This window comes from Athene cunicularia (genome assembly GCF_003259725.1).
Source record: "Athene cunicularia isolate RWA chromosome 1 unlocalized genomic scaffold, athCun1 chr1_part1, whole genome shotgun sequence".
NCBI lineage: Eukaryota > Metazoa > Chordata > Aves > Strigiformes > Strigidae > Athene > Athene cunicularia.
In genome coordinates, this window is record NW_020799091.1 from 90309520 (window position 1) to 90329981 (window position 20462).

Genomic DNA, 20462 nt, shown 5'->3' on the forward strand with positions numbered 1-20462 from the left:
AGCAAGTGTACCATGTCTGTGAGCTGTGGTGGTACCTTGCACAGTACACCAGAACCACTGGTTTAAGAAACGAGTCTTTCCTGAGTGTTGATGCTTCTATCTCTATTTAACTAGCTAGCCTTGCACACAGAAGCTGTTATTTAGGTTGTCTGTTTTCAAATATAATATTTATCACTTCGAGTAGGAAGGTGACAGGTATGGGCAGTTTGTAGGGAGAGGGACTGGTTTACTCACATTGGAAAAATGCCTGGTGCAAATATACTGCTTGGCAAAATACTAGTCTTGCCAATACCACTGTGCTTCAGAAGCTCTCAAACTGGCAAGTATCTAACGTTCTTTGGGGGTTGATATTATGCAGCACATATTGTGTATTTTGTGATTTGTTCCTTTGTAATTTTATATATATATATATATATATATATGCCATTTTCTCCATGCCTTGCTCCTAGTTTAACAAACATTTTAATTAGGAAAACATTCTTTCATCTAACACAGGAAATACTGTACATCACAACATTGTATCTCAGCTCCTTTGGTTATTAAATGTTGTTGGTGATAAATTCAGAAGTGTAGTTCAAGACAAGAGTTGATAATGAGAAACATTTCAAGCTACATAGTTTTATTTTCTTTTATTAAAAGGAAAAGCCAAAGAACCCCCCAAGGTTTTTTAGTGATATTTTATTATATGATTTTATTTTATATTGAAAAATGGAAAATCTATTTTTGTAGGTTATTTGACATGTGCTGCCTTTTTTATGCAAACATTCACACTTCTTTTTTTCTTTCCCCCTCCACTGAAGATACAGTTTCCAGTAAGGATGAAGGAAGAACATTTAAAGATCATCCCCAAGAGAATGAAGAAAAAAGGCCAGATGTATCTGTCTCCTCCACAAATGGGTATAAATCAGTCTTCAGCGGACCTAGAAAGATAGGGTAAAGCCTTTTCTTTTGGAAACTGGTAAATGGAGTAACAGCTGTATATGGTTGGATGGTTTTTTCTTTTTCGTTTCTCCAGCATTCCACATCAGCCTCAAACTTCCCAGGGTTATAAACAGCCTTCGTTTAAAAGCATACTTACTATAATTAGACTGCTGTTTCCTAGGAAATGCAGCAGCAATTACTCTTCAGCTATAGAGGTGGCAGAAAAAAGACAATTTTACTCCTGGATTTTTCTTTTTATACTCAGAAGTATCAAAGTGTCCCTAAAGGCAGGTTTGCTGAAGAAGCAAATGCAAAAAATAGTATTTGGAGGGCCTGGTTTTTATGTATACTGGTCAGTTCTGCTCACAAGTCAAGTAGTCCTTTAGTTTCCAACTGTGCAAATGCAGTCTAACAGTCAAGCAGTGCACTTTTTTTGTGTGTGTGACAGTGAATAGGCAGATGTTGCTGGTCATCTTGCTGTCTATGATGTGTGTAACCCCAGTTTGGCTATGCTCTTAGGGAAGCACTCTCTTACTCTCAGGGGACATGGACAGAGGCATTGAATATATGGTTGCACGAGTGGTGTCTGGACATAACTTGAGGCTATTGGGTTAATGGGAAGAAAAATCATATGAACGTTTATTTCATGGCTGGAGCTCTGTGGGCTGGTAGTTGGAAAACTGTTTCTGTTGGAGGAAAGAACACATTTTATTATGGGTCCTAAATATAGGGTAGGTAGACAGCTTTCTACAGGTTTTTTACTTCTGAAGAGAGCTGAGAATGGAATTGCTGAGTATGGAATTACTTGTTCCAGTGACTCCAGAAATTAACATGAGTGATTTATCTCTCTTTCATATTGGGAAAAAAGAGCATCAGAATGCCTCTGGCTTCTCAAATGAAGGTGACGAAAGAACCAGCTTAGGGAATCTACTATAATAGGACTTAGATGTTGCTCTAAATCATGCTAAGTGGTAGCTATGGTAGGAGTGCATTAACATTTACTTTTCTAATCCTCTTTTCATTTAAATCCTTCATGCAAATCTTATTAGTCATATTCCCCTATGAGAAACAACTATTTTTTTATAATTGTCTGTTGTTTATTTTAGTAATGTTCAGCCTCTTTCAGTTTGTGGTCTGAAATGTTTTCTGGTGGTGGCATGCCTCATAAAGGAAATTTAATCCTATAAGAATTAGGCTTGCTTTTCCTGGTATATTTTGTGGTCTCTCTTAGAAGTAGTTCATTTTTCCTCCTCTTCTTTCCCCGCTCCTTTTTCCTCTCTCAGGTTCCACATTCCTATATTTCATGAGTGGATTTTTTTTTAGCAAAGCCACTTTAGGCCAACTCCTGCTGACAGTGTCATGGAATAACTTAACCATTTATTATTGTTTGTAAGTCCATGAAGAATAGTATTACTTTTCAAAACTTTATTTCATTTCTTTCATTTCTGTCTTATTAGACCACATGTTGTAGGATAAGAGAGTGATGTCATGTTTTTGGAAAACAGCGTGTTTGGGGGCATTGATGCATGTAATTGTAGAAATTGCAAGAAATCTTCAAGAGAAAATACATATAATGTAATTTGCTATAAGAAAATACATGTACTTAGTCAAAAGTACATTGATGTGTATAAAACGTAAAAAATAAAGAGAAATTTTCACAAAAGGCATGTCTGGTTCAAAGCTTGAAGTGGCCATGTTGATTATGAGGGATGTTTTAATGTTTTGTGTCTTAAAAATCAGATTATAGCAAATATGATGGGGTTTTTTTGTTCATAGGAATCAGTCTGATAACCAGATTTGGTGCTTTATTGATCCTTATATCCAGAGTTGTCTGTAGGTCAAGCAGATAAAATTAATGGAATGTGCACATCACAGTATTTCGGTCAGGCTGCTGTTTCCTGGGAAAAACATTACAACTTTTAACATCTTTTATTCCCTGTTTTCATCAGGAAGGTAATTAGGGCGGTTACGAAAGGAGAAACTACAAATACAAAAGATGAAGGTGAAAGGAACACAGGCTCAGAAGCTGAAACCCAAAGTCTGCGCAGTGGCAAATCAACACCTTGCTCTGAGAGGTGAGCAGCAGAAATCTGGTACAGCTCATGCCAGTATTGACACAGGGGTGTTTGCAGTTCTCTGTGTTGCACTGTGTCTTTGAATGCTCAGCGTTAATAACTATCTGAGAAGCAGAGCTTATGCTTTAAAAAAAAAAAAAAGAAAAAAAGAAAAAAACCTTTAAAATTATTTCCATCCATCTTCCTTTTGTGTTTGGCTGGTGATTGCTGTCAGTACCTTGGCTTTTGTTTTCTGGGTTTTAATTGATGAGCAGTGTTCATATTACAGAGCTGAGGCTCTATGTTCCAAAACATTTCTTTGGTAATGACATATTAATTGATTGTAAATTATATTTTCTTTTTCAAAGGCTGTGTTTGCCTTTCTCTTTCCATGATTATTGTTCAAGATATTTCTAATAGAATTCCATTTATCATTCTTCTGGGCTTAAGAGATCTCTGTTATTGCCTCTGATAGCATTGTAAAATGCCAGATGCAACATTCCTCTTACATACCACCTCCAAAATGAAGCCAAAACCAGCTCACGTTTTTCTTGTTCAGTTGGATAGTATATACTGGATGTAGACCCACATTCTTTGCTCAGTTGCACACACCTAGAAATTTTACAATCTGGTTTGAAAAATAAGAATAATTTGCTGTAAGATCCAACAGAAGTTTCTGGCTCTAGAATGGTGTTCCTGGGAGACTCCAAATAGGTATACAGGAACACAGGATCACAGGATAACAGGTAAAAATAACATCATGAAGTTTAATTCAGCCACAGATGAGCCATCTTGTTTAAGCAAGAACATGGTTCCCTTTGTTACAATTCAAGAACCCAATTTCTGGGTGTTCTGCAGAGTGCCTAACATTGGTGGTGGCTATCTTCTTGAAAGTAGATAATTGGATATTTTTTTCTTTTTTTTCCACTGCAGTACTTAGTAGCCCAATCAGCTTTAAAGCTAGTTTTCTACACAGTTCACTAAGGTTTTTTTTCAATGAGCTGATTAGGCCTTCTGTATCTGGCCAGATTCATACATTATTTTTATGAGACCAGAAGTAATGTTTTTGCTGTTTTTTCTGGATTTATTTTGCTTTTCATTGAATAGAGATGAGTGAAGGGTCTGAGAGGCAAAAACTCAAGAATCTGGTGTCTGTGCTGCTTAATGCCAAGGTTGTGCAATATTAATGAACTTTCTCTAAGAGTTTATCAGAATAAAGACAAAGGGATGCTTATGAAAGATCTGTGCAGCTGTTTTGATGTGCCAGACTGCAAGTTATCATCCAGTTAACCATAAATGAAGCAACATAATTTTGGTTGGGGTGGTAGAATGCAGCACCTGATAAGCTCTGTGTACAAACTTAGAAAGCTAAATAGAGTGGTCTATAAAAACAGCCTTTACATTTGATTGCCTCTCTTGACTTTCACAGAAAGCATCAATTTCTAGCTTTCACCCAGAGCCAGGGTGTGGGATTTATTAAATTAGGGTTATCAAGTCATTATGGCAACTTCCTTCTATACCCGTCACCTCATCCTTTCCTGGCCAAATCAGTGTCCTGTGTCAAAATACATAGTAACCCAGTTCTGTTGCCAGGAGATGCTTGTGGTATCAGGGCTGAATTATTTTACTGTCTATGGAATATATGGTACATTCTAAATACTAGTTTGTGGAAGGATTGAGGAGCAGTTTATATTTCTTAGTAGAGGGATGAAAATTCCTGTCTTGTACATGCATGGTTAAATATTTAATTAGGTATCTGAGGATGCTTGCTGTATTTCATCTATTGCTAATTTATAGAGCTGAGTAGTAATTATTAAAAATAACAGCAAAGCTTGCCAGGCTATGCTCCATAACTGTTTTGAGTTTCAAATTAAAAGAACATAATATCTTGTGACACTGTAGCTGTCCTGGATTTTCCTGCATATTGCCCTCATCTTCTAAGCTGCATTGCCGAATTGGTAGTATTTAATCTATCAGCAGGGAAACAGAGAGAGAAATTTTATTCTTTCTAAATATTTCTGTTTAAGGGAAGATGTACTGAGCTGGTAACAGGGAGTCCCAGGCCATGAGTTCATCTCTTCAACTGGTTTATTTCTACTCCAAAAATGTTTATTGATTTTGCAGCTGAATGGGCTGGGAGGCTGTATCAGGGTACTTCTAGGAAAAATAGTATAGGAATTCCAGGCTCATCTACACAGGCACATTACCCTGTTGTACTGAGGTCTTGTCTACCACATGGAAATGCCTGGTATAGTCGCCTTATAACAACATTTTTCTTTTATTGTCTACTTAATGTGTGTATAAAATGTGTTGAACATCTCTCTAACAGCGGACTGAAATAAGGTCTGTTTAGCAGGTGCAAGTGCTCAATCTGACTGGTAACTCCTGCAGAACTTGAAAACATGTTACAAGTCTTTTGTCCCAGCCCACTATTACTTCTAAATACTTCTCTTGATTTACATTAGTTTACACAGGAAAAAAAAAAAATCTGTAACAACAACTTTTGTGACAGAAAGTCACAATGATCCACCAAAAGTGGTGTGACATGCCATAAAACTCAGATTTTCAACATATTGGCTGCTTTCCATACACTGGCAGGTTTGGAAGTTGAGGTGTGTGCATCTGTGTCCAATGGCATTGATAAAATACAGATGACAGCCAGTAACTTTGATTTTTTTGACATTGCAGCACCAAAGATGCATCTTTATGTAAATAGATAGGACTAAAAATCAATTAAAGCACATTTATTGGGATTTGTTGATCACTAGCTCATCAAATTAAAAAGTAGCAGTGCCTGTATGTGAAGGGCACACACAAAGAGCATGTTTACTATGCATTATCTGCTGTTGTCAATATACGAAATTGGATAGTGATTGTTAAAAAGGTTGCCATATGCTCACTAAAAGACAAAAACATAGTGGTTGCACAACATTTATAGACAGTCCTGGTGGACCTACCAATGTGGATTCAGAGCCTGTGCTCACTAGTTAATGTAGTGGTTAAACAGGAGCTGTTCTGTTCCAGCATACTTTTTCTCAGTTCAACCGTAATTATAATAAAAATTTCCATTGTGGTAGAAAATACTTTTACCGCAATTACTCTAAACATGATATGACAGCCTAAACCAAGTGAAGTTGAAATTCAGCTGTTGTCCAGTGCAGTAAAGTTGCCTACAAATCTGAAATATTTATTAAGTAAACCTCTTCTGGCTGAAAGTATACTGTAAGTTCCAAAAATTTTCTTCAGGAAATTTGCAATACAGTTGTCCTCTGACATTGTATTTTCCATATGAAAAAGATGCAATTCCTTCATCAACTACTATTTACCAGTATTTTTTTTTTTTAAGTAATAATTAGGAGTGTATGCAGGACTGTTAGTGTCCTGCAAGACATTTTGAGATTTCTCTAAATTTTGAAGAAAAATGTAAAAGTTTGAACTGTAGAAAGAAGAGTAGATCAGCTAAAAACTTGTATTTTTACTGCAAATCAAATTTCAAATTAAAATAAATCTTGAATGGGGAATGTGCTGAAATACATTTTAAAATTAATTGTTTCAAGAGGTCAAAAAAGTGCAGCAGCTTACCCTTTCTAACCCTCAATGTTTATTTGGACTAATCAGTGTTCTCTAACAGAAAGTGTCCCATGGAAAAATTTCTGCCTGTTTTGGTATTAGACAGCAATTGGACTCTGATATGGTGATCACAGATGCTTTTTTATCACTTGTACTAACAAGAATCTGACAAAAAAGACTTGTCCCGCTTTCCTTGCTTTCCAAGCTGGTTGACAGAATCAACCAGTTTGGGTCAGGAGTCATTACTGCAATATAAATAGGACAGTGAGCAAGTTGTGAGAGGATGGAGAGCAGATAGCCAAGGATTTTAGACCTTCTGGAGGTAGTGCTGGCATTAACATTGGCTGCAGAAGTGGCCAGAACTGTCACTGTAGTTTACACAAGTCATTGCATCTATTGTTGGTATGCAAATACAGTGTGACATGACTGTGGATGAAGCCTGCACAAGAGCCGCCCATTTGGGCTATTTGCAGTTCTGGGAGAAGTGCTGAAAATACTTGTATTACTTGGATGTTTAAAGAAATTGTAATTCACCTTTGCCTGTGGGTTTTTTTTTTCGAGGTGACCGCTTCCTTGCAGTGGATCACACAGTTCATCCAGGTCAATGTTATTCTAGTAAACTGTTACCATGGCTGTTTTCTTGCAGTGATTTGCTAAGCGGGTTGCCTTGGTTTGCTCAGAGAAATAATGCTTCAATACTCTTCTCTTCATCCCAGAGGGAGCACTCTTTCGCTGAACCACAGTGATGCAGAGGCCACTGCAGGCCATCTGAAAGGGGCTTCAGGTCCTCTAAACAGAGGCAATGTTTCCATACCTTCTCTCCCGAGGTTTCCAGCACTCAGCATGTGCGGTATGACTGCAGGTTATAACGGGGTAAGTACAGTGATGTAGAGCCGACACCAAACACAATGACTTGGCTGGTATCTGCCCTGTTAGATCAATTTGTAGCCCAGAAAGGACAAGCCTGACCAAAGATTTTGTTTCTTCCGTAATTTAGCTGGGACCAGTGAAGATCTCTACTGGAACAGAATTTGTCATGCTCTATCAGTGATGCAGTTTTTGGTTTGGCAGACATTTTTCTTTTGTCTAAAAACTGCTGTTAATGTCCAGCATTACATAATGAGTTACAGATTCTGAACTATGAAGTGCAAGGGGTGGGAGTAAGCTTTTTTGGCACTTGAGGGCCTTGAGTAAATACTGTGAACTCAGGATGTGACTCAGACGTGCAGGGTCCAACATGCTCCCACTGACTTCTAAGGGAAACTTTGCAAGCTCAGCACTTGCAGAAGATCAGGCCATACTGATTTTATGTTTTTTCTGGATGTGGGCACTGGGCTCTGCAGAAATTATGGCATAACACAAAATGTGTGCTATGTGCTTTATCAAAATGAAAGGTGGGATTCCTCTTACCTACTGTTAGGCCTGTTGGGATGTAGGTGGCCATGTCTGAGCTAGCCACCTTGGCTGGTTTGTAATAAGCAGAAAGATGTGGCTCATCTAGCCAGAAGCAGACACTGTTTGTTCCCAGACAGCCTGCCTGTTTGTCAAGCAGCACCTCCTGGCTCTGCACTAAGATGCCCATCCTGAATTCATTTCAGTCACTCTTAAGAAATCAGGATTGTACTAGGAAGTTATTCCAAGTTGTCCTGACTTAAGTGTACAAGGAAAGTGAAATTCATAGTCAGAGGCATTACCTCTGACTATGAATTAATGTTTTGAAAAAAGTAGATGAGCATTTTGGATCAGAGCCCTATTGAACACATCATTTTTTTCCTAACTTCCAACTACTGCCTCTAATATTTGTCTTTCCTAATAAAAAATAAGTTACTATCTGTGAAGGGCAGTCTCAAGGGCTGTAAATAAATTGTTGTTTTATTTCTATTATTGTTGGCATACAGACTGACTTGATTTCAAGTGCATTAGATTTGAAAAAGGCCAGTCCATTTAATTTAGATGGAGTTATGTCATTAACTATTCCTTTACAGGAAGGCAAAAAGCTTTAATGATATCAGGCATGTTTGTTTTATTTAAGGGGTTATACTGGCATCGTTTAATTAGTTCAAGTCCATTTGGTTTTACCCTAACTGAAATCATTATGCTGGTATATAAACAATGGGCTTTATCTTTTCTCTTTTTCTTTCTTGTTTTTTTCTCTTTTTAATTTCCAAGCTAAGTGAGCTTTTAATATATTTGAATGTTTCACTTCCCTCCTCTCACTCCTGATGCATTGCTCTGATTCTTCAGTTGCTAATTCAGAATGTATGCGTGAATTGCATATTTGTACAGGTTTTATGCATGTTCTGTGCTAAGCAAAGCAAATTAGATTGTAATCTAAATATATTCAGTAATAGACTGGATGCTAAAGTAGCTTTGGAGTTCTGGAGCTAATAGAAATGACGCTTTTGTAGACTGATAGTGAATAAGCTCACTTTCTGTAACTATGGGGTGTGTATTTTTCTTATTGGGCAGGACACTGGCTTAGAAAATGGCATGATTCTTCCAGCAAGTGAAAGCATACCTGAAGATTTAGTAAAGAAGCACTGTAGGAAAGCATCTGGAACACCTTCCATTGCAGTTTCTAGGGTATCTTTGTCATCAGGCAAGTATTAAGTCTTTTCCTTCTTTCTGCCAGCCCTTATCATTACAGGATTATTCCTATTCTTGTGACTCTGCTCCTTTTGCTTTTAAAGCATGTTGAAAGATGAGATGTAACTTTCATAAGTTTGTTCATATTCACTCTGAAAATTTTTCCCTTTTACTAACCAAGTTGATACCATTTTGCAAGTTTTACATTTGAAAAAATGATAATCCTAACCCCAGTAATGTTGGCACAATGTTAGTATTAGGTGAAACATATGCTCTTAGAATTGTTACAAGATCTCATTCATAATTACACACTGTCAAATCATTCTCTGTGTGGTCAATAAAATACTACCTATCTGCAATCTGTATAAAATACTATTGTGCTGCTACCATTACATTTCACACTCACTTCGCCCAGAAGCAAATTTAGGAAACAGTGAGCTGTCAGAGAACAAGTCTCTTACAGACTTCATGTAATTTCATTTTCATACGTGATGCACTGAACCAGTCAATTCTTCTGTAATTTACCTCATTTTGTTGGAGGCTGTTAGGTAAAAGAGGCTTGCGCAGGAAGGTGCTGTCAGAGCCACTCTGCACGAGTAGGTGGAGATCCTCCTTTTTCTATCTGAAATAGGATGCAGGAGTACCCTGCACTCTTCTGCTTCTCCTGGATACTCAGTTGGCTTCTTACAGGGCTGAGTATGTTCATATTTATAGGTTTTTCTCTGAAACACAGCAGAGCTGACTTTATTTCAGCTGAATTTAGCCCAAAGCAGAAACCTAGTGGGGTATCCCACAGAGCTAATCAAAGGAGATAACATTCTTCACCCTAGATTTTTTTCAACTTGAAAGCATGAGTTTCTTTGAGAATATTGTACAGTGTAACTTCAGGCAGAGGTGTTATAGACTGCTACTTCTTTATGGAGTGAAAATTCTCCTGTTTCTGCTACCTTATAAAATAAAGGTTTTCTTAGTAGGAAAGAACTGGCCTGGTGTTACCAAAGCACATGATGCTGAGCAAAATTGCAGGCAATCTGCCAACAGGCCTCAGAGTTTTTGTTGTCTCGTTGTTGGAGTATCTCAAAGGACATTAAGCTCAGGAGAGTGGCCTTTCCTGTCGCATCAGCTGTAGCTCAGGTAGAAGATAAACAGTTAAAAACTTTCCAGATTCTTGCTCTCAGGATCTAAAAATACTCTCGTCCCCCTCTTTCTTTCTCAGTACATTGAACAGTCACACAAAAGATTTGTATGGGGAGGACTAAGATAATCTTTCTCCAAGACCTAACGTCTTATGCCTGTAGAGTGGATGAGACACCTGTAGGACTGAAAGAAACTTGTGCAGGTCTCAAGACTTGTTCAATTCCTCCTCTTTTCTGCACAGGGAACACCAGTAATGGCAGAAGTGCTTTATGTATCCATCTGTATCCCTAGTTGCTTAATTCTGAAGCAGATGCTGGAGAAAGTTTGGTGGGGATGGGAGATGTGATAATCACTGTGAGCACTTGGACTGCAAGTTTTGCAATATTCCAGGCTGATAGGCCTATAAGAGAAAGTCAAAAGCTTGATTTATGGTATCATCCACCAGGACACAATTAGAGTAGATAAATAGGACAGGGGTAAAAGTATTGGCCAGAAGGCTGAACAGCATCAGAAATCATACTTTTCCATTTATCATATTGATGTTCAGCTGTCATAAAGCTTGTGACAGATACCTAAAATATTGTTTTAGTGGTTTTTCCTTAAAAAACAATTAGGTTTGAGCCAACACTTTATTAAAGTGTGGAAGATGAAATGGAATATTTTTGTACAAATTATAGCAAACGTTAATTGTTTTTATTTTCCAGATCGTAGCCGATCTGAGATAGATGTGAGTGAATCTTTCTCTGAAGGAAATGAGGATACTCTGAGTATAAGAAGCAAATCTGTACCTAGTGCCTTAGATCAGGAACTGGTGAGTTATAAATATGTAAATGTTTATCTGATAGAAATCCTGTTTGTTCAGACTTACAAAATCAGCACTCTATGTATATCTATGTAAAATATAAGTAATGCAGAACATGACTTCAGGGATAATTAATGAGTTTTTAAACAGCTTCATCTTCTGAGTATGTTTGCTATAGAATGAATCTAGTGAATAGTTATGGTTATAGTTTGTTATTGATTTACTGGTTTTTGAGTTTACAAGTGAAAGAAATCTGGCCTGAAAATAAATTTCAGGTACTATATTACACATGCTCCAAAGTTCTGATAATTCACACTTTTTTAGATTTTAATTTGGATGCTGATAAATACTATACAGGATTTAATCTTTGTCTGGTTTTGATTTTCCCCATAAATATATTTTTAGCAAATGACGTCCCAGCTTTCTGTTCTGTCACTGTTGTTTGCTTGTTCTTCCTGTTCAGTGTTTTCTCCCATACATCTCCATGCCTTTTTCTAGGTATCCTAAGGACTGCTGTTCCTGAAGTGATTCACAACTTCCCTCTCCTCTTATGCACATATCCAAAATATATGCTGTAGATGTGCATCAATGCTGCAAAAGAATTTCTAAGCTTGGTAAAATATGCATGAGGAGGGAAAAAAAGTTATTTAAATAGTTCCTCATCTAATCATAGTTTGTTCTGAAGTTTTCAAATGTGTGCTTGTAGCTTAAAACACCCCACAACCGCGTGCATTATGGTTTATGTATTTTGTCTATTGTCACAGTCCTTCCCTACCATCTGCTCTTTTCAGAAGAGCGTTGGCCATGGGAGAGGGTTCCCCTTCTTGTAGCATTTGATACTTGTGGCTTGGCAGAAGACAACGTGTTGGAATTCCCATCTGTTTCTTGGATTGTAAGCACGCAGGGAATTTGCCTGCAGCATTGCTTTGTTTGGGTTAATCTTTAAGAAAACAAAAAAAAGCCCTTGTGTCAGATTTCTGTGGAAGAAAAACTTCAAAAATAAGTGGTTTATTTTTAATGTAGTAAAGAAAAAGGATGTGTTCATATTAAGAAGATGGAAAATATTTCAGGAGGAAAGCATAAAATAACAAAATACGAACTTTAAATATTTTGTATCAGTTTTCTACTCTAATTGTACAGGGTGCAGTAGGTATCACTTAGGGATTTCTGTAAGGCAGGTGCCAGAGATGCCAAGTTCAGAGTGGTTTTCTGTTCTGTGATTTTTGTCTTCCTCTTATTCAAAGGGTTGCTTTTTTCTTTTTTTCTTTCTTGCTGACTCTGAATGAAATTTCAGATAATGCTTCTCAGCAACTCTCTAGCTTCTTTGCTAACGCAGGAGACCTTTCTTGTGGCATAACTTTGATTTAGTTGCTCTGGGATCTGTGAGAGTGCTAATTGCCCTTTAAACTTCATTCATAACAGTGCGCAGAGATCTCCGATGTTACCTATGTCTGTGCTTCCTGAGTCTTAATAAAATTGATTGCATTCATCAACTTCAGTGTTACCACATTTTTCAGAGTAGTTTGACTCACAGGAGTCATAGAATCAATTAGGTTGGAAAGGACCCGGAAGATCATCCAGTCCAACCATTAATCTCACACTGACAGTTCCCAACTACACCAGATCCCTCAGCGCTGTGTTGACCCGACTCTTAAATGCCTCCAGGGATGGGGACTCCACCACCTCTCTGGGCAGCCCATTCCAACGCCTAACAATGCCTTCTGGAAAGAAATGCTTCCTGACATCTGGTCTAAGCCTTCCCTGGTGCAACTTGAGTCCATTCCCTCTTGTCCTATCACTTGTTACTTGGTTAAAGAGGCTCATCCCCAGCTCTCTGCACCCTCCCTTCAGGTAGCTGTAGAGGGCGATGAGGTCTCCCCTCAGCCTCATCTTCTCCAGACTAAACACCCCCAGTTCCCTCAGCCGCTCCTCGTACGACCTGTGCTCCAGACCCTGCACCAGCTTCGTTGCCCTTCTCTGGACACGCTCGAGTCATTCAATGTCCTTTTTGTAGTGAGGGGCCCAAAACTGAACACAGGAATCGAGGTGTGGCCTCACCAGTGCCGAGTACAGGGGTCAGATCCCTTCCCTGTCCCTGCTGGCCACGCTATTGCTGACACAAGCCAGGATGCCATTGGCCTTCTTGGCCCCCTGGGCACACTGCTCCTGTTCATCTGGCTAAATATAATATGAGTCCTTCATATTCATTATGGATGCAGTGTTTTGAGATAAAAGTTGTATTCCTACTGGAGTTTTGTTTATTTGTGCTCAATATAAGAGGCAAAAAGAAAGATACCTGATAAAGATAACTCCTCCAGCCTGAGAAAGGTTATACCTCCTTTTCTCCTGGGCGGCTGGTGGAGCTAGCTGAAGTCCTTCAGTTTCATGTCTGGGTGATGGGAGCTGACAGCAGTGGTGTGGGAGATGCCACATGTCGACAGGATACACAGATTGCTGGAAATTATTTGCTGAAAGGGTGAGAAAAGGCTTTTAGACTCTTTGGTCCCAGCTTTACCAGGAAAACCCATTATACAGAGAGATCAGCTTTAAAATTGGGTATTTTGCTTTTCTAACTTAACATTGCTCTTGATAATGAAAAGGGACAACCCCCAGAAACCTACATAGTGTAGTACATATCTATCAAGGTGTATGGGAAGCCAGTTAAATCTAGTGTTGTGTTCAAGTGTGAGCACCTTGAGAGGTGTGTGTTGAATTCCTGACCAAGTAGTGTTCATTGCATGCTCAGCTGCTTTATTAGGAGTTAATTGGATAATGTTCATTTTATAACCCCCACTGGAGACCGTGAGATTAATGTCCTACTAGCTCTAACTTTAATAAGCTAATAACACTAACCAATTATGTACTTGCAGTTCTGTAACACCTCCTGAGAAACATAATCATTGTGGTGCAAAATGAATTAAGAGCATAGGTTAAATGTTATCCATTTTTTTTTAGTTTAGCTATCTGCTTGCAGACAAAAATTGGTAGTTGGCTAGCTGTTGTTAGGACTTTGTAAAGCATGGCTAATACTTAAGAGTCTAGACCTGAAACACCCTAGCCTGAAGATGTTGCCTTTTTTTTTTTTTTTTGTCCTGTATTTAATTATTCAGCAATACAAATGTAGCACTGTTTATTTTAAAGTCCACAGGTATGTGTACAACAGTGTAAAGAAAGTGTTTTGCATGTGTTACCAAATTTCCTTCTTCCTGTTGAATGGACAAGAAAGAAAACTGTGTATTCTTGTGCCAAGTTTTAAACTTGAGTACATCACCTGAATTCTGAAGTTAGTGTGGAGAGTAGAAGTGAAGGATGGGGTGGGGTTTTTTTGTTTTTATTTTAGTTATATTTTTGTGTTTACTTTTGAAGGATTCAGCTCTTTCTCCTTGAAATAGTGTACTCTGTTTTGCCTAGGTCTCCATGTACTTTTTTCTTAGAGTATAAAATATTTATGACTTTCTTTTCTGTGGGGTGGTAACAGTGCCCTGAACAGATTAGAAAAAGACCAGCAAAGGACGCTCATTTTTAAGAACCTGAAGTTAAGAGGAATGTTTACTTCATTACGTAAGTTTTGGTCCCAGATAGATTGATGGCTTGTCCTCATTTCCCTCTGCTCAATATTAAATATGCAGTTACAGTTGGAAAGTAGTAATAGAAAATTTTGCATCACTTTCAGCTGGTTTTATTTCAGTTCAGTCACTGGAGCAAGAGAGAAGAGGTGTAACATCTAGGTTTATGCATACTAATGACAAATGATCTTCAGATCTTTACATAAACTGTGACAGTTCAGCTCTCCAGCAGCATTTCTTCTCTTTTCTGTTTTTCCTGATTAGCATAGAAATCTTTGAGACTCCTGAATGTGAATACAGTACTTCTCTGCTTAGTTTAAGATAGTAAGAGCAACTAAGCAATAGAGAGTGAGGTAGATCACCACGTGAGATTTTTATAGCTGCAGAGCAGATAGAAAGAAATTGAACTTCCATTTCCAAGTCAACATTCCATTGACTTCCATTAAAGCTAAAAGCAGAGTCTTTCAAAATACATTAACACCTAATACATTAATAAAATTCTTGAAATTTCCAAGCTACACTTAATAGGATGATAGCTGTCTGTTGCAGTTTTGTTCTGTAACTTTTACTTAAAGTTAACAGTCCTATTAGGTCCATCAACCGGATTTTAAGTTTCTTTTTAGATTTTACTTTATTGCTGTGTTTAAAAAGTAAAAACTAAAGATGTTACAGTTCAGTCTTGCTTACTGAAACTCAAGGATATATGTAAAGCTATGCAATTACTGACTTTCCCTCCCATTTTTTAAATTATTAAAATAATACTGGAATTTTATTATTTTTAAAAAATGCACATCAACTGGGTTATTGGCTTACCCTTCAAATATATTGTGTATGATGACAGGACAAGTGTGTAGTTTGACAACAACTTGGGGCTTTCAGCACTTCCTCTTAGAAAATGGGTCTGTATTAATAATGTCCTGTTCACAAAATCGTCGTCTGTCACCAATTCAGCATGAAAGGGTGCAAGTGTAATGAAAATTGTGTGCCTTTCCATTTGTGTGTGACTGATATAAATATGGATAGTCATTGGAAAAGTAGATTACTGGATGGTAAAAAATGTGTCCTGTAAAAACATGGGACCAGGACTGTAACCAAGAAATCAGTCGTCTAATGGCTTCTGGCTACAAATGTCTTCAGGTAAACCAGTATCAACAATCTCTGGGCCCTGGTATTGGACCTTAATTCTCTCATTTCTTTTGTTAAGATTTGAAAAATTCTCACCATGTCCCTCTAAGGTTTCCAAACCTGAATTCCTGAATGCATGTAGTAGTAAGCAGAGTAAGTTAGTTCACATGGGGTTGTTGGTAGGCATGGAAGTGGGTTTTGTTTATGTGCACAGTTGATGGCCTCCAGAATAAAATATGAAGTATGTGTATCAAGTTTTTTTAGTTCTTAAGAAATTGAGCCCTGAAACCATAACAGTGTCTTTTCCCCTATGCTATGTGCCTATGAAAAGATGTGGAAAATGTAACTCAAAATTTTTCTAGAGATTAGAATTTTGAATACATCCTGCACCATGTTCCTGAAATGTAAAATATATGAAACAAAACTAAGTGACAGAGGTTGACCAAACACATACCAGAACATGATGACTAAAATACCTGTTTGTCATTTAGGATTATATGGATGAAACAGAAGAAGATATTGATGACATAGTGGCCTCTCGTTATTCAAGGAAACATGGACATTTGACAAGTGGATTATCAACAGTAAGATCCTGAGTAGAAAATATATGCTTTTTCCTTCCAGAAAAGACCATTGTTCTTCTAAAAAGTATAACTTTGCACCGCTTAGAAGCAGATCATATTTCATCCAGCACTTGAGAAACATCCTTTAACATTTAGATGGTTCTTCTGTTATATTTTTATTGCTATTCAAAGCTAAAATGCTGTTATCTGCAGCATGTGGAACAAGAAAACCATTTTGCATACTCATCAGCAGATTTCCTCACATGCTCAGGTTACTAACAAGCTGACATGTGGGGAAGGCAAACCATAGGTGTTTGTAGTACATGACTGCTCAGCTTTGCAGAGGAGCACTTACTTTACTTGTAATGAATAGAACAGGTCTATTCTGGGATCTTCCATCTCAAACCACTTTCTGATTGTTGACGTTCTTGGGACACAAATACTTGCCTGTGTGTTTGAATACATACCACTTCTGTAGCATCATTGTCTGTCCCTCAACCCAGCTTCCTCCGTTCTTCATGATATGATTGCTGTGCCGCCCACATCTGAAAAGTATTTGTCTTTACAGTGAGGAGGGAGATACTTGGGGATTTTGGTCAGTGACAACTTTTATACCTTCTGCAATAATTGTAGTATTTTTCTGTTACATCCTTTTGTTTCTTGTCATACCCACAGACTATGTACTGTAAATCAGAAGTGTGAGTCTTGCAGTTGTCTAACTGTTGCAAATTAAAGTTGGTTTTAAAAGGATAGCTGCATTTTCAGGTTGTCAGGTGCTTGTAATGCAACAGAATTGGTATAACAAGCCTTATGCTGTTCATTGATGCAGTCTGTTATTCACTGGGAAAGAAAATGGATTATAAAAGTAGCATTTAACATGTCTGGTTTATGACTACCTGATGTGTGCCTCATTTTTGGGATCTGACGCTTAAGATGTAGGCAACTGACAGCATCTTCAGAAAAGTTGAGGAGTCATCTCGGGCCACTCTTCTTCATGACTTGTGCCTCAGAATACCTCTGGTCAGCATATAGGGTATCAAAAAACTGCAACAAACTGCAGGTGGAGTATGAGACCATTGAAGAGGATGGAGAGGTGAGAAGTCTGTATGCTAAAAGGGAAGAGAAAATTTGATCCGCAACAATAACAATGAACTGTCCTTTCTAGACTGCATCCCCGTTAGTCCCCAGGCAAGCAGGGCCCAGGGAATGCCCACTTAACTTCTTGATCCCAAAGAGATGGAGTTGGCTGAATCCAAGTTTCACTTACCCGTGGAGGAGAAAGGGCTGAGAAAATTGCCATCACAGAACATTTTTGGTATCTTAGATCTGACCATCTGTGCAGGCCCTTTTCCCTTTCGTTTTGTGTCACACTTCACACCAAATCTGACTTTAGCAAATGTAGCCTGTTGACACTGGTCTTATTTAGACCCGCTTGCCTGAGGTTGGCTGTGACTCATTGTCTCCAATGCTTTCTGGTCCCATAGATTTTATAGACAGAATCATTTTTATTTCCTCTGAATATTGATATGAGAGTTGCAGGTGCTTAAGTGCTTTCTCCGTTTCAGCCACTAATTGAGGAACTGCATTTAGAGAGCCTTCCCTCTGTGTATGCTGTAGGCATTGTAGGTGCATTGAGTTTTGTCTTTTGCTATAGATTTTGCTTTGACCTTTTTCTTAAGTAAAGCACAACTTTTCCAGTGCTGTAGGTTTAAGATAGTCTCACATCTCAATGCTCTCATGTTTCTGTATTCACCATGACATGATTTTTAATGTCGCTGCATGCTATGTTAATGGCGAAGTTGCAACTGGCAAACTGATTCTCCCTGCAAGAGCAGGTCAATTTTACAGGTTCTTTCTTTTTATTCCCCTTAAGTGTGTGTTACTAGTTACTTACATTCCCCCTCTCTCTTTTTTTTTGCCTTTACTCTGCTTGTTGTGAGCCTTTGAGCCTTCTGCACTGTATGGATTTTTTTCATGGACTCATCTGTCAAATGACTGTGTACTATTAAGTCACGTTGAAATAACATTACTAATGAACAATAGGCTCTAACTGCATGGTTTTTCTTTTTTTTTTTTTTTTTTCCCCCTTTTTTCAAATATGAGAATTTAAAGTACAGTATGAGTACTCTGACGATAAGCATTTGATGTAAGGAGGAAATATCTCAGAGACTAAATATACTTGAAATCTACCTGTAATATGTGTGATCAAAACCAGAAATAGAAAGTGACACTGAACAGGAACTGTAATCTCAGCATTAGGGTACTTTTCTTTGTATTTTCCCAAAGCTAATACATGAAATGTGTATTTACTCTTCCTTGCATCCTTCACTGATTCCTCTACTAACCATATTAATGTGATGTTGTCAGGATCCATCACATCAGTGAAACTGAATTGTTCCAGTGCCTTACTGCAGTGATAAGATATGATGCAAAACAAACAGAATTCTTAGTGAGGTACTAAAATGAGGCTTCACATCCTCTGTATCTGGTCGTTGTTTACTGCTTATGAAACTGGAAAATGCGTAGCTTTCTTAAGGATGTTACATTTAGTATATGTAACCTCCAGTGTAAACACCACAGAACAGAATCTGTGGGGAAAAAAGTCAAGTATATCAAATACTTCTACTGAATTTCTGTTATTTTGTTTGTGGTTTGTAAGCAATTCAGAAATTGTGTTTGTATAAATTCTAGGGTCGGAGGTCATCTATTTGTTTAGGACTTTCTGTGGGGTTTTTTTCCCAATCCTTTATCGCTTGCTGCCCACTTCCCTAAAGATCATGAAAAAGAATATTTGGATTCAGTACAGAACAACTCATCTACCTCCTCGTGTGGGTATAACCTTGTTTGTTTTCTAAAGGGGGCACACAAATTGTTATTTTTCTGTTACAGAGATAGTTTAAGCATTTTGTAGCACATACTGGGACTGTTCACTAACAGGGTTCAAGGATACCCATTTTCATATATGCTAGAAGTGGAAATGCATAAATGGTAAAGGCTGGAATTTATCTCGAGGCATATTAGGAATAGGAGTAGGTATGACATGTTTGTCAGTGTGTGTTGCTAATTCTTCAGTAATTTTAACCAGTCCTGTTTATGGAATTTCAGCCAATTGAAAAAAGGAATAAAAGGACAAGCATTTTTTTTTATTTTTTTTTTTTAAACAAAGGATCAAGGCAGCCTTCAGAAATACAAAAAGGCACCCTTTTTTCCTCTTTATTATTCCTACATGATGTATATAATTAACTTTATGGATAATGATTGTTTGTTCGGGTTTTTCATGTCTGCTGCTGTTTACCATATTGACACAGGTTGGCTTATCCCTCCATCTTTTTTCGCTGCAGGGGCCTTAGGCAGGCTGCTTGGAGAGTTGTGTTTTGCCACAGACCAATTCCTTGTGTGTGGTTCTTCCTCTTGACTGTGTTCTTCCTTCCTCCCTGCAGCCGATAGGGAAGGAGGTAGATCAAGATGTAGTTTCCCTTGAGCTCGTTGATGAGATTTCCGAATATTGCTCTAGCAAGCAGAGGGGGGGAAATGTTCAATTACTTTCCCAATTGAATTTTTAATTGAATATTACCCAATGTTCAATTACTGTATTTTTTCCCCAAAATTTTTAGACATATGTGTGCACTTTTATCTCTTCTTACAAACTCCACAGAGAAACTGCAATTTCTTACAAAAGTGCCAATCATGTAAATACATGAATACTTAGCTTTTGACTAGTTTAAGTGAGAATTAACTTCATGCAGACATAAATGAGGACAAATCCAATCCAAATTCTAAAATGTAATTAATTTATTTTGGTACTGCGGATACTTCATTTCTATTTAATTACCTTGAGCCATGTGTCCTTCAGTACTTGAAGTATATAGAAAACAGATTTTCTCTGACTTGGTGTGATACCTTTTTCTTGCTTGCTACGGCTTTGCAATACAAACTTCCTTTACCTGTCTGTATAGGTAAAGATTTATCACTGCGATTATTTTTTCTTATTGCAGCTATCTAATGCTTTTTTCTCTTGATCTTTGGCACTGCCTTCTTTAAAGAACTCCCCAGAAGGCTCTGACAGAAAATGGACGTATTTAAATGTGCCTGAAACAGACGGTGATACTGTGAGTTCTGAATCCTCTGCTTAGCTTAC

At 37.8% G+C, this 20462-nt stretch overlaps 1 protein-coding gene across 2 annotated transcripts in view; it reads left to right on the forward strand.

The window, feature by feature from the left end:
* Window positions 1–20462, forward strand: part of SYTL5 (synaptotagmin like 5) — a 91872-nt gene that overhangs the window by 58121 nt on the left and 13289 nt on the right. Inside the window, exons 5-11 of one of the 2 annotated variants that reach the window (XM_026844362.1) lie at window positions 801–933; window positions 2871–2996; window positions 7262–7418; window positions 9015–9144; window positions 10973–11079; window positions 16253–16345; window positions 20368–20433. In XM_026844362.1, the coding sequence (XP_026700163.1) occupies window positions 801–933; window positions 2871–2996; window positions 7262–7418; window positions 9015–9144; window positions 10973–11079; window positions 16253–16345; window positions 20368–20433 (812 nt within the window). The remainder of the gene's footprint in view (window positions 1–800; window positions 934–2870; window positions 2997–7261; window positions 7419–9014; window positions 9145–10972; window positions 11080–16252; window positions 16346–20367; window positions 20434–20462) is intronic. The other variant, XM_026844371.1, reaches the window with a different exon arrangement.